At 37.0% G+C, this 13,282-nt stretch overlaps 1 protein-coding gene and 1 pseudogene across 8 annotated transcripts in view; both read right to left on the bottom strand.

Annotated features, from left to right (window-relative positions):
- Positions 1-13,282, bottom strand: part of SHLD2 (shieldin complex subunit 2) — a 94,899-nt gene that overhangs the window by 40,008 nt on the left and 41,609 nt on the right. For all 8 annotated transcript variants that reach the window (XR_009053662.1, XM_057734237.1, XM_057734242.1 and 5 more), the window contains 2 exons: positions 8,345-9,877; positions 4,377-4,484 (listed from right to left, as the gene is read on the bottom strand). Coding sequence is in view for 7 of the 8 variants with exons in the window: in XM_057734237.1 (XP_057590220.1) it covers positions 4,377-4,484; positions 8,345-9,877 (1,641 nt within the window). In the remaining variant the exon portion in view is untranslated. The remainder of the gene's footprint in view (positions 1-4,376; positions 4,485-8,344; positions 9,878-13,282) is intronic.
- Positions 10,704-10,852, bottom strand: LOC130854694 (small nucleolar RNA SNORA70; annotated as a pseudogene).

A 13,282-nucleotide genomic window follows, 5' to 3' on the forward strand; every position in this document is an offset into this window, starting at 1 on the left:
TTTTGGTGGGTGTGAAATCAAAAGACACTACCAAGCCAAAGATCGGGAGAAAGAAGGATTTACAGCTTGCAGCAAGTAAGGAGAACACTGGTGATCTTTCCCAAAGCAGTGTCTCCCCAAACAACAAAATTGGGTAAGTTTTAAGCTAAGGGTATATTCATATTCATGAATGGGTTTGGGCTGGTATATGCATATTCATGAAGGGGCTTGGTTGGTTGGCAGAGTCCAAGCTTGAAAAGGTCAACATCATCATCCCTTAGGTTCCAGTTGATCTGGTAGCTGAGCACTTCAGGCTAATCTTTACCTTTGAAACAGAACTGGGAATCTTTACAACTATTTTATCTTTGCTATTGTTACTTCTCTTGCCAATAACAGGCAATGTTTCTGCATTCCTTTATTCCCTTAAGATCATTAATTATTGAAACTTGTTCAAGGACAAGCATTATGGCCACAATTAGATCACAAAATGGCTTCGGCCAAAAATGGCTTCTCTTATATCAAGAAAGCCATGCCTCGTTCCCTTTCTTTGGGGATGCCCTCCCCCATCTGGTTACAAAATGAATATAATCTTATCTTTTTCTAAATGGCTACCCAGTTAACTTAGTACCATTTATTAAAAAGCTAACCTTTACCTCAGTGGTCTCAGATATCATCTTTGTCATATACTAAATTATACACATGTGGTCTCATTCTGACCTTCCTATTCTATTCCACGGATATGGTTGCCTATTCATGCTTTAATTATGAGGGCTTTATAGTGCATTCCAATGCCTGATAAGCCTAGTCTCTCACAGTTTTTCTTTTTCAATGTTTTCCTAACTTTCTTTTTTTCTTTTTTTTTTTTGGGGGGGGGGGGGTTGCTGCACTGCACAGCGTGCAGGTATCAGTTCCCCAACCAGGGATCAAAACCATGCCCCCTTCAGTGGAAGCATCGAGTCTTAACCACTGGACCTCCAGGGAAGTCCCTCCTAGCTATTCTTACATGTTTGTTTTTCCATATGAATGTTAGCATCAAGTTGTATATGCCATAACATAGCATGCTGGTATTTTTATTGAGATTGCATTGAATTTATAAATTATCCTAAGGAGAACTGGTATCATTATAATGTTGAGTCATCCCATCCAAGAATAGTGAATGTTGTCTTTCCATTTGTTGGTCTTCATTTTCTTCTAGTGTATTTAAAATTTTTCCTCATACAGATTTTGCACATTTCTTGTTTAACTTATTCTGAAATATCTCCTTTATTATTATTGTAAATGAGTATTTTCCTACCCTTATGCCCTCTGTTGGTGTTTGTGTATATGAAGGCTATTGATTTTTTTAACAGTAATTTTTGTATTATTACACCACTGAATTCTTTTATTGCTTGAATTGATTTCATCTTTGAGTCCCTGGAGTTTTCCAGACATGTTATCAGAGCACTTTTACATAGTTTTCATTCTTCTTCACCCACTCAAATGCCTCTTCTTGTCTAATTGCTTTGGTTAATAACTCTAGTATAATGGTGAACAATAGCAGAGATAATGGACATTCTTATCCTGTTTCTGATTTTAGTGGAAATGCCTCTAGAGTTTCTCCATTAAATAAGATTAGGCATTAGGGATAAGCATATCTATTTTATTTTATTTTTTTTTAATTTTTTTTGGGGGTACACCAAGTTCAATCATATCTATTTTATTGATACAGTAGCAACTGTATTGTAATTTTAGCACTGTACTGATACTGTACTTATTGATAGAAGGAGAAAGTACCCTCAGTTTTGATTTCCTGGAGTCCTTTTTACAATGAATGGATGTTGAATTTTGTCAAAGCGTTTCTCAACATCTTTGGAGAGAGTCATGTAATTTTTCCTTAGATTTATTAATATGAAATATGACATTTATGGATCTTCTAATACTGAACAAATCTTCCATTTCTGGAATAACTCTCTCTTGGTCATTATTTCCCTAATGTGGTGTTAGATTTTGTTTACTAAAATTCTGTTTAGACTTTCTACATCAATAATCATGTATAATACTGATTTGTGTTTTTATTTGTAATGTTTTTATTTGGTTTAGGTGTCAGTGTTATATTTGCTTTATAAAAGGAATTAGAAATTTTCCTTCTTAAGTACTTTGGAATAATTTATAGAGCACTGGAATTACCTGGTCTTCGGGGGTTTGGTAGAATTTCCTGTGAAACTATCTGGGTCTGGCACTTTTTTGTATAGTAATTCCTTAACAATTTTCTCTATTTCTTCTATAGAAACGGGTCAATTTAAACTTTCTATCTCTAATAGGATCAATCTTGGCAATCTGCAATTCCCTAGAAAATTATATATCTAGCTTTTTCAAATTTATTTGCATTAAGTTCTATAACATAGACTTTTATTGGTTTTTAACTTCTGTTTCAATGATTATTTCCTCCTTGTCATTTATTTCGTATGTTTGCTTTCTCCCTTTTTTCTTTCTTTTTTTTTAATTTTATTGGATTACAGTTGATTTACAATGTTGTGTTACTCTCAGGTATACAGCACAGTGATTCAGTTTTACGTGTGTGTGTGTGTGTATGTGTGTGTATTCATTCTTTTTCAGATTCTTTTCTCATATAGGTTATTACAGAATATTGAGTAGAGTTTCCTCTGTTATACAGTAGGTCCTTGTTGATCATATATACTAGCATGTATATGTTAATCCCAAACTCCTAATTTATCTCTTCTCCCAACATTTCCCCTTTGGTAACCATAAGTTTGTTTTCAATATCTGTAAGTCTGTTTCTGTTTTGTAAATAAGTTCATTTGTATCATTTTTTTAAACTAGATTCCACCTATGAGTGACATTGAATGATATCTGTCTTTGTCTGACTCACTTCACTTAGTATGATAATCCCTAGGTCCATCTATGTTGTTGCTAATGGCAATATTTTGCTCTTTTTTATGGCTGGGTAATATTCCACTGTATATATGTACCACATCTTTATCCATTCATCTGTTGATGGACATTTAGGTTGCTTCTGTGTCTTGGCTACTGTAAATAGTGCTGCAATGAACATTGAGGCACATCTCTCCCTTTTTCTTGATTAGATTAACTAGTTCATTTTTTTTAAACAAGATTTTGATTTATCAAAATTATTTATCATTTTTTAATTCTCATTTGTATTTCTGCTTTTACCTTCATTATTTCATTCCTTCTTGTTTCTTTGCTTTACACTGTTGTTCTTTTGCTACTTTCTGAGTTTAGAATTTAATTCATTTATTTTTATTCTTTCATTTTTATCAATACAAAGAGTTTAGCTAATAAATTTTTCTTTGATAACTCCCTTAAATGTATCCCAGAGATTGACATGTAGTGTTTTCACTGTCATTATTTAAAAAAAAAAATTCTATTCTATAATGTCAGTTTGTATTTCCCTTTTCACTCAGAATTTTTTAAGAGGTTTAAAATTTCCAGATATAGGACCTGTTGTTGTTGTGGTTAATAAATTCTAGTTTTATAGCATTTGATCAGCATGTTTGCAATAATTCCACTTCGTCAAAGTTACTGACATTTTCTTTATGACCTAATAGGATCAATTTTTCTGACTGTGTTTTGGGCACATGACAAAAATGCATATTTCTATCATTAGAATGTAGAGTTCAATTTATATCCATAAGATATATCCTATATATAAGATCTGCACTATTCACTATACTGTTTAGACCATTTATCTCCTTAGTTACATTCTATTTATTAGATCTGTCTTGTGCCACTAGAGAAATGCAAATTAATACCACAATGAGATATCACTGCACACTGATTAGAACGGCTAAAATTTAAAAATAGGACAAAATCAAATGCTGACAAGGATGCAGAGAAACTACAAGGTACACTACTGGTAGGAAGTATAAATGGTACAGTCACTTTGGAAAATAGTTTGGCAGTTTCTTATAAAACTAAACACGTATTTGCCATACAGCTCCCTCTTTTCATTACCTCAAGGATTCCAGAGGCTCAGAAATTCCATGGAAGAATTTCAGAGGTCCATGGTATCACTTGGAATGATATCCAAAATTTTATATCTATCTACTTAAGTCTATTTTTCTGAAGAAATGGCCCATAACTCCTCAGACAGGTCTTTGATTCCCTAAAAGGTTAAGAACCATGACTATATTTGACTCTAAGATAAGAAAATGAAACATGAACCCCAATATTTCTTAAAATAAATATGATTTATATTGTACAAGTTCATTTTTATAAATTCTATTTTCATTCTTACTAAAGAAAATAAACCAATACATTTCAGCTAACCTGTTTAGAACACATTTTATAACATTACCATTTTAACTTTACTTTTTTCTTATATATATATATATATATACTTTAAATACTAAGAAATTCTTATATTTAAAATGTCTTACATTCTTCAGGCTGGACAGAGGAATAATTCCCAAGATTTAATAACTGACTGGTAAATGTTGATTGTAGTATTGTCTCACCAACCCAACGATCCTCATGAATCGTAAAATCTAGGAAGGGGGAAAAGAGTTCTGATCATGCCAAAATTTCTTCACTGTGGTTAATGTACCCATCATAGCAAAATGCTGCCTCTCATATGCCAGGCAACTGAAGTTCAAATAGGGTAAATGATCTGCCTAAAGACACAAAATGATAAAATAGCAAATCTGAACTCTGAACCCAGGTATGTCTGTATGTAGGTAAAATAACAAAATTGCTTCTGTATAATTCAAAAAATATCAATATGGAAGCTCTGCTCCACAGAGAAAAGTTTAACGGCTTCTGTTCACTTAAGGCAAATGGTACAATGTATATTTCCGATAAGTTAAATCATTTAGGGCCAGGAAGCAAAGCAGTGGTTCCAAAGCAGTAGTGCCTAGAAGAGTAAAAACTATTCAGTATGATTTACACCTTCTGCTATAAGCATAATGTAAGGCATTCTTAAAGGGCTTTGATTATTTTTTATTATTTTTCCCTAAATAGCAATGGTATCACCTTCTATAGATGTTAAAAGTAAAGTATTTGGAGGTAAGGAACACTTTTCAGGAGAAAGAGAGCTGTATGATCTAAGATGGAAAGAGAAGAAACATTTAGTGGAACAAAACATACCAACTGGGAGAAACAATTCTAAGTAGAGCAAAAACTGTTAAATTAGACAGAGACAGATCTATCCCAAGCAGGATATAATCAGTATATAAAATGTTAGAGGTATGAAGATATACTAAAGACAGCAAAATAAATAAAGAAAAACAAGGATGCATAAATTCTGAGTAATTACTTCCAAATTTATATCCCTGATCCGCTCCTCAGCTTCAAACCCATTTACCATTTACCCACAACTGCCTATTTGACATTCCTGACTGGATATTCTCAGTCAAACTCAGCCTTGCTCAAACCTGCTTGTCTTCTTGTATGGCCCATCTCATTTGCTGGCACCATGCTGCTAGCCAGGTCAATTAAAACGTAGCATCATCTGGAACTTCTACCTCTCCTTTCCCACCTTTGTCTCCAACCCAACTGTTAACTCTGCCTCTTAAATCTGCCTGCACCCCTGCTACTGCTACTGTTTTGCATCAAACATTCATTCTCTCTCCTAGCAGGTCCCCTTCCCACCTCCAATCCATGTCCCATGATGCTAACGAATGATTTATCAAGAACGTAAGTGTGATCTACTGACTTGCTTAACCTGGCCTGACCAGAAACAGCCAGCACAGCACTCAAGGCTTTTCATCTGACATCAGGATGCCTGCTCTTCAGAAAGAAACAAATAATCAATTTCAAGGAGAACCCTGAAAAAATCATATTGCAAAACCTATGTTCAGAGTAGTGAAACATTAATGACTCGTGATAGGGTGGAGGCGAGTTGAGAACCCAGCCCCTGCCCTATTTCTTGGCCCACTCACTGATATGGTTCTGTCTGTTCTTTAAATACTGGTTTCCCACAGTTAAATCCCAGGTCCTCTTCTCTTTTAACTCTAGTCACTAGTCTCCCTTAGACAGTCCTTATTTATAGCATCTTTTCATCCTACTGCTAAAATATAGTAGCAAAATATCCATTGTGTTACTGAATGGAACGTGATCTGGAATCCATCTGTTACACAGAACTGTTCAGTTTTGGGGTGGATATCTGCAGGTAGTATGAGATATCCAACACAGAGATATAATAATGTGCAATTGGATGCTATTAATTAAAATGGGATTTCACTCATAAATTTCTATGTAAATATAATCTCATTACCTAATTAGGAAAAGAGAAAAGTACAGACTTCTCTTTCCACAAAGTTTTCATCTATTCCACACAAACAAAAGAAACTAGGTATCTGAACTAGATACTTTTTTTTCCCTAAGGAAATAAAGCAAAACAGAAAACAAACAAAAAGCCCTGTTCAAAAAAAAAAAGTGCTCATAGAAATAATCTAAATAGTCTACAATGAGAAAATGGCTAAGTAAATTATGGTAAAGTCACTTCACAGAACGTTATCTACTTGTTAACAACTGTATGGACACTAGGGAAAAATAGGAGGGTTGAGTTTCCATCTGCTAGGAAAAGGCCTCCTGGGAGGCAAACACAGTGACAGTAATGCCTCGGTAAAATAACCATGGTCCAGGGTCTAACCCTCTCTTTATGGTCTGGGGAACCTCATTTTTTCAGCACTCCAAAACCAGATTTCAGCTCTGCAATATAAGCTCGCATTAAATCAGTTAATGAGACAAAAAAACAAAAAACCAGAATACAATCTTTCTGTTTAAATATACAACAAGACATTAATTGCCAAAGAAATAACACCTACAGCCTGTTCCCATCTGGTAGGCAGTTTTATACCTTGGAAGCCAAGTCATAAGGAAAGGGCTGCTCAGTGAGCACTGAATCAGAAGAGAGCTGAGTTAGATGACCTGAGTTGCCAACAAGTAAAAGGACACCGCCAGTGGGACAAGACTACTCCAAGCTGTTACAATCCCATGTTCATCTCTTCAGTAGGGACTGCACCTGAAAATCTTACACAAATACCAACATATATTAGCTAAGGTTCTCATTTCCCCAGCAAACCATTTGGTAGGAATTACCAATGATTGCTTTGATGTTTTCTTCCTAAGCTTCTAAAGCTGACCCACACCTCTTATCACATTCTTTCTTTAGATAGGCTATTCAGCTCAATCAACCTCATCCTGGTCTGGAATTTATTCTTAAAATGTCTACTATCTCTGCCCTAATACACTGTGTGTTGATTTTTAAATCAGTAAAGGACGTAACAAAATGTTACATTTCTTTTTTCAGGTGAAAAAGCAGGATACAAACTGTTTTTCATGATTACAACCGTATATTAAGAGTAAGGATTCTGGGGCCTGGGTGAAACCCTGTTTTGCCACCTCCTAGCTAGGTGACAATGGGCAAGTTACTTCACTTCCTTGGGTCTCAGTTTCCTCAAGCTGAAAAATGGGGATGATGCTCAGTGCTCTCCTCATATAGTTGTTGTAATGAGTTGAAAGACAAGTAAAATCTGAAACAGGGACTGACACTAAGTTCCCAATAAATATCAGCTATTATCCACGTTTGCAGTCACAGATTGAAGACCACAGGGAAGATAAGCAGAAGGTAACACTCCAAACTCCACTGGCGGTTATATGAGGTTAGTATAATATGAGGAGTTTCTCCTTTCCATATTTCCAAATGTGATGAGTAGTGACCCTTGAATAACACGGGGTTAATCCATCTATAACTTTACAGTCAACCCTCCGTATCCCTTGTTCCTCTACATCCACGGATTCAACCAACCAGGAATGGTGGAGTTCTGCAGCGTTTACTATTGAAAAATATCCACATATAAGTGGACCCATGCAGTTCAAATCCATGTCGTTCAAGAGTCTGCTGTAATTTTAATCATTTAAAAATACAATAGAAATTCTATGCTCCCTCAATAAGAATGCAGTGTGCACAGCTTTATTAGGGATTAAGTAGTAGAAACGTTGTCCTTTTATCATAAGACTGCTAATACAGCTAACAAAAAGACATACATAAATATAAAAAACTATAACAGGAAAAAAAGAAAGAAAAAACAGGAAACAGCCTGATGATACATGACATGAATGCTAGCATAGTGAATGAAAGGAGGAGCCACCAGAGAAGGCCTCTTATGGAGAAGATGAGTAGGAAGGAGGGACAGAACTAAGGACAGACAAACGCCCAGAAATGGCAACGTACAGGACCCTGGGCAGGGGTGAGGAGACCAGTGCAGATGCTATAAGGAGCTCAATCATGCTAGAACCCTGAGAGGCAAATGGTAAAGAAAGAATCCTCAAAGGCTTAAGTGGGAGAGGGGGAAAAGCTCACAGTTTTGTAAAGCAAACTTCCATCATACCATGATGTCCTTACCCGTGAGTAAAATTATATCTCCAAGAAACACTGTAAGTGCCCAAAACGCTGCAGTCCTCCACAGAAAAACCTTCTTCTTAATTTCTGATTGGTCAATTACCACAACTGTTGCTAAAGGCACTTTAGAGCCAGAATTTGGTCCAGATTTTATATTTATTTCTTTCACATGACATGGAGATAACACCATGACTAAACAATTATACTTCTGACTTTCAGAATCACAGTTTTTTATTAACGATGTTTTTTTAATGCCCTTAAATCCAGACACATTCCTCTGGTCCACTGTTACAGTATGATCCCTCTCATTAATTTTCAACTTAATTTTCTTAGCTACGTGGGGGACTTCAGATAGAGCTTGAGGATGGCCTGATTTATCTTCAGAGGTACACCTTCTTTTAATGGAACTTTTGTGGAAGGTATTTAGTTGGGAACACAGTATTCCTGCGCTACAGGACTCAATGCATATCTCATTTGGTGGTAATTTATTGTCAAAACTGAAAAGTTCTTGAGGTCCTATACTTTCTTCAAGACCTTTATCAGCATGTAAGAGAACGTGGCTACTTTTTGTTTCGGGACAAACAGGACTAAAAAGTTCAAGGGAACCGGCTTGGTCCTGTCCATCTTCATATCCTTCTGAAGAATCATCATTGGGCTGAAACAAATTATCTTCAGTTATTCTTATTTCCCCATGACTTGCCTCTGGTTCCATGTTTATGGTCCCTTTGTCTATAGAATTCTGCCCTTTATACCTCCTTTGAGCTAAAAAAGCAACCTGGCTGGAGGTCATTATACTGAGAAATTCAGTGTCAGTGGATATTTTAAGGCCTGAGACCGTCCTAACTGTTCCTTCAGGCCTTGATTTGTCTACTGTGTTAGAAGAAAAGAACTCCAGACACTGGCTTTGTATTTCACGATGCTCTGTTGGTGCACACTTTGTTTCCACAGCTCCTGGCCCCACAGTAGTCTGTTCAGTACCACACACCACCTCCAATATAGCTGCACACGTATGCTCTAACTGAAAGGAATTTTTTGGAACGTTTTGACCACGTATGTTTGATTGCCCTTTATGCCATTCATCTGTGATTTTCTTATGTTCACTGAAAAGCTTCTGATACTTTTCTTCTTCAGTTAAACGCTTAACTCCACCCTTAAATTCACATATTTGCTCATCGGATTTGGTTCTATTGCTCATCCTCAAGTGGTGACTCTTTTGGAATTTTATAGTTTGTGTTTCAGAAATGCAATGTGTGAAGTCATCTTTCACGTGAACAGATCTGTTCGTAGAGTTTGCTGGAAAATGACCATGAAGTAGATCTGGAAGGCCCAGAGGTTCCGGGGTCTGACAGTCCTCAATATTTTTGTGCCTGCGTTTTTCATCCTTCAGATGTAAGGAATGGTGATTGTACAGAAGCTGAATTTCTTTCCAGGGGTCAGCAGTAGACACTAAAGAAGCTGGTTCCTGTGATACTGTCATTTCTAGTGGACTAATTGGAGCACCCCAAAAAATGTGAACTTGAGATCTACTCATGGTTTCTGAAAAAAAAGAAAAATCTAAAATGAGCATTTGTCTGTAAATTTTTATATGTTTATATTAACTTATAATATCCCCAAAGCAAATATAATATAAATGATGAATCAAAAACATAATTTAAAAAAAAATTAATAGATGTGATTTATATTGTTACTCCATTTAATTGTAAAGGTGACAAATATATAAGAAATCAGAAGGAGAGATCAAAATAGCCACAAAAAATCCTCACATAAAGACTCTTTAAGGAAAATAAAGCTAAGCATACTAACATCAAATGAGTAAATTCTTCGCATGTTCATTTCTTGTATTGCAAAAACTCGTACTGTTTAAACAATAAGTTAAAAAAGAAGGGAAGAAACAGCATTTAACTGTATTATAGTCACCTCTAAATCCCCCGTTTTCTTTTTTTGGACAGAAAAGTAGGATTTATTTATGGGCACAAGTAAGGAGGGGACAGCGCCAAGGCTCTCACGAGTGCAGGGCCCGCCATTTGTCCAGGGGGCCACGATTAGGGATGTATCTGACCCCACAGCCATGCAGGATGAGCCGTTTTTCTGCCACCATGTTTTCAAATTCATCCACATTAAACTTAGTAAATCCCCACTTCTTGGAGATGTGGATCTTCTGGTGGCCAGGGAACTTGAACTTGGCCCTGCGGAGGGCCTCAATCACATGCTCCTTGTTCTGCAGCTTGGTGTGGATGGACATTATGACTTGGCCAGTGTAGACCCTGGCCACTGCGCCCTGGGGCTTTCCGAAGGCACCACGCTTACCTGTCTGGAGCCTAGACTGGGGACAGCATGCCTGTCATTAATGTCCCTGGAAAAGGGCTGTCTCCAAGGTCCCTTAGGGCAACCTGTACAGGCAACAGGCTGCATACACTACCGAGGACACTGCTGTTTGCAGCCATTGCACACCGGGCCCCCATCCCCATTTTCTTTACTCTATAGATTATGTCAGTAAGTTTAGGGCCGCCTTCCTTCAACTGTGAACTCAATTCCATAGACCAAAATAGAAGGCTTGAATCAGAAGGAAGAGAAAATAAAAAACCAAGGCTCTTTTCAAAATGTAAAAGTGACTGTATTATCTATCTTCAATCTGTAAGCACAATCAATAACTGCTTCTGTATTTTTAACCTTCTCTAAAATACAGATTAAGAATAGTCATTTTGTAATATAGTGATAAAAGAAACATCATAATTCAAATTTCTTTTTCATTAACCATGACACTTGATACAAGTAAATCTAAGTAAGCATCATATTTAGTGAGATAAAAATAATCACAGCACTATTTACTTGATAATAACTGACTTTCAAAAAGTATTTATTACATAGATCTATTCCTAGAGTTTACTGGTAAATTTTTTATAATGCGACAGGGACAAAAAGATAAAGTCCTTGGCCTAAGGGAACTGTCAGCCTGGTTTTAAAAAAATGAAAAGGAGAGAAAAACAGTGAATATAAACTAATAGTGTTAAAATAATGTAATAAATACTATAAGGTATAAACAGGAAACAGTAGTCTACTGGGGAACAACGCTCCTATGGAAGGCCAGCACTATGGCTGTGAGCATCTAAACAAAAGAACAAGCAGCTGCAAAAGGCAGAGGTATGAAAGGCCATGGCATGATTGAGGACTTTTAATTAGAGTACAGGGTCCTCTGTAAAAAGGTAAGAAGGTTTCATGTGGTGAAAAGTCCATACGGAGGTATGGGAAGTATGGCAGTATACAGGAAAGGACAGCTATTATCCCCAGTCACTCTTACCATTCCTTGAAGATTTGCTCATGGTCAACTCTTCCAAATCTAATAACCTATCTGATTATAACTCTTGTGATTTCAGTATCAATGTGGGTGTTCCTTCCAATACCCTGGCCTCTTGGTTCCTTGCCCTCTTCTGCTCCACTGATTTTATTCTCCACCCTACCTCAGTCACCCATTTTCATAATCATATACCCTACCATTATCAATAACTACATATTTTTTCTTAATTTCAATTTAAGCTTTCAACTCTCTGACTACTTTCTCCTATCTTCAACTTACCCCCTCTAAATGCACAACTCCAACAACTCTTTGACCACGTGGAATCTACACTGAACACAATGGTCATACTTCATTTTTACAGCCTCATTCTTCACTTCCCTCCTTAACCAGCTTAGATTCCACAGTCCATTATTATAATCACTCCCTATCGTACATTTCTAATTCTGCTGCTCTTCTCTCCAAGGTATTTGCCCAGCTAAACTCAAACCCTGGTTCAGTCACCACCTACTCTACACTTGTAGCCAATGAAAACTAGTCTCATTTTAAGTTCATTACCACTAATCTGAAGGTGGTACCCAGCAATCTTATCTTTCCCTGTCCATTCACTTTCCAAGATAACTCTTTTATACCTTTTTACTCCTTAAATCCCCAGCATCTCCTCGCCTATTCTCAAGCGCATCTGGCGATTACTTACAAGTTGCCAACAACGTATCTACCCACCACTATCGTACCTATATACTTTGCTCACCTTCCCATTACTATGGATGAACTAACTATTCCTGCTTCTACGCAAGGCCATCGCTTCCTCACTTAGATATTAGATCTTATACCCTCTTTCCTTTTCAGGGTCCAACAATTCTCCCCCACTTCTCTCCCACATCCTGACTTTCTTCTCTTTACTGGAGCATCTCCATCAACATGCTATGACTATTCCTTATGCTGGTATTCCTCAGCTCCTCCACTCCTTCACTTATTGCACCACTCTTCTGCTTCCCTCTACAACAAAATTCCTTGAAAGAACTGTCTATATTCCCTCTACTTCCATTCTCTCTTAAACCCACTTCAGTCAAGTGTTAGTCCAAACCACTCCACCGAAACAGCATATTTCAAGGTCTCTAATAACCTCCACGTTGGCATCAGTCAATTCTCCATTTTCAACTTACTCGGACCGTTAGCAGGATTTGACACCACTGATCACCCTTTCTTCTTTTTATCTGGCTTTAGGGATACCACATCCTCTTGATTCTCATCCCAACTCAAACCACCTCACCAGCTGCTCCTTCTCAGTCTCCTTTGCTAGCCCCTCCTCATCTTCTCAACTTCTTGCACAAGGGCCCAGTACTTGGCTCTCTCTCTGCACTCATCCCCTAGGTGATTTTCATTCAGTCTCAGGATCTAAATACCTTCTAATGAGTATCAGATGTATAGCTCCATCACTAATGACTAACGACCACCAGATGTATATCTGATGTAATCACTAACGACCACCAGATGTGTATCTCCATCACAATCTCTCTTCTGAATTCCTGACTCCTTATCCAACATTCTAGTTACTCCTCATTTCCACAAAATGTCTCATAGGCACCTGCACAGAAAAGAGTTAACACAGCAGGCCTGAGACTACTGTCCTTAAAAAGGCCTGCTTG

Source organism: Hippopotamus amphibius, chromosome 5, assembly GCF_030028045.1.
Source record: "Hippopotamus amphibius kiboko isolate mHipAmp2 chromosome 5, mHipAmp2.hap2, whole genome shotgun sequence".
Lineage (NCBI taxonomy): Eukaryota > Metazoa > Chordata > Mammalia > Artiodactyla > Hippopotamidae > Hippopotamus > Hippopotamus amphibius.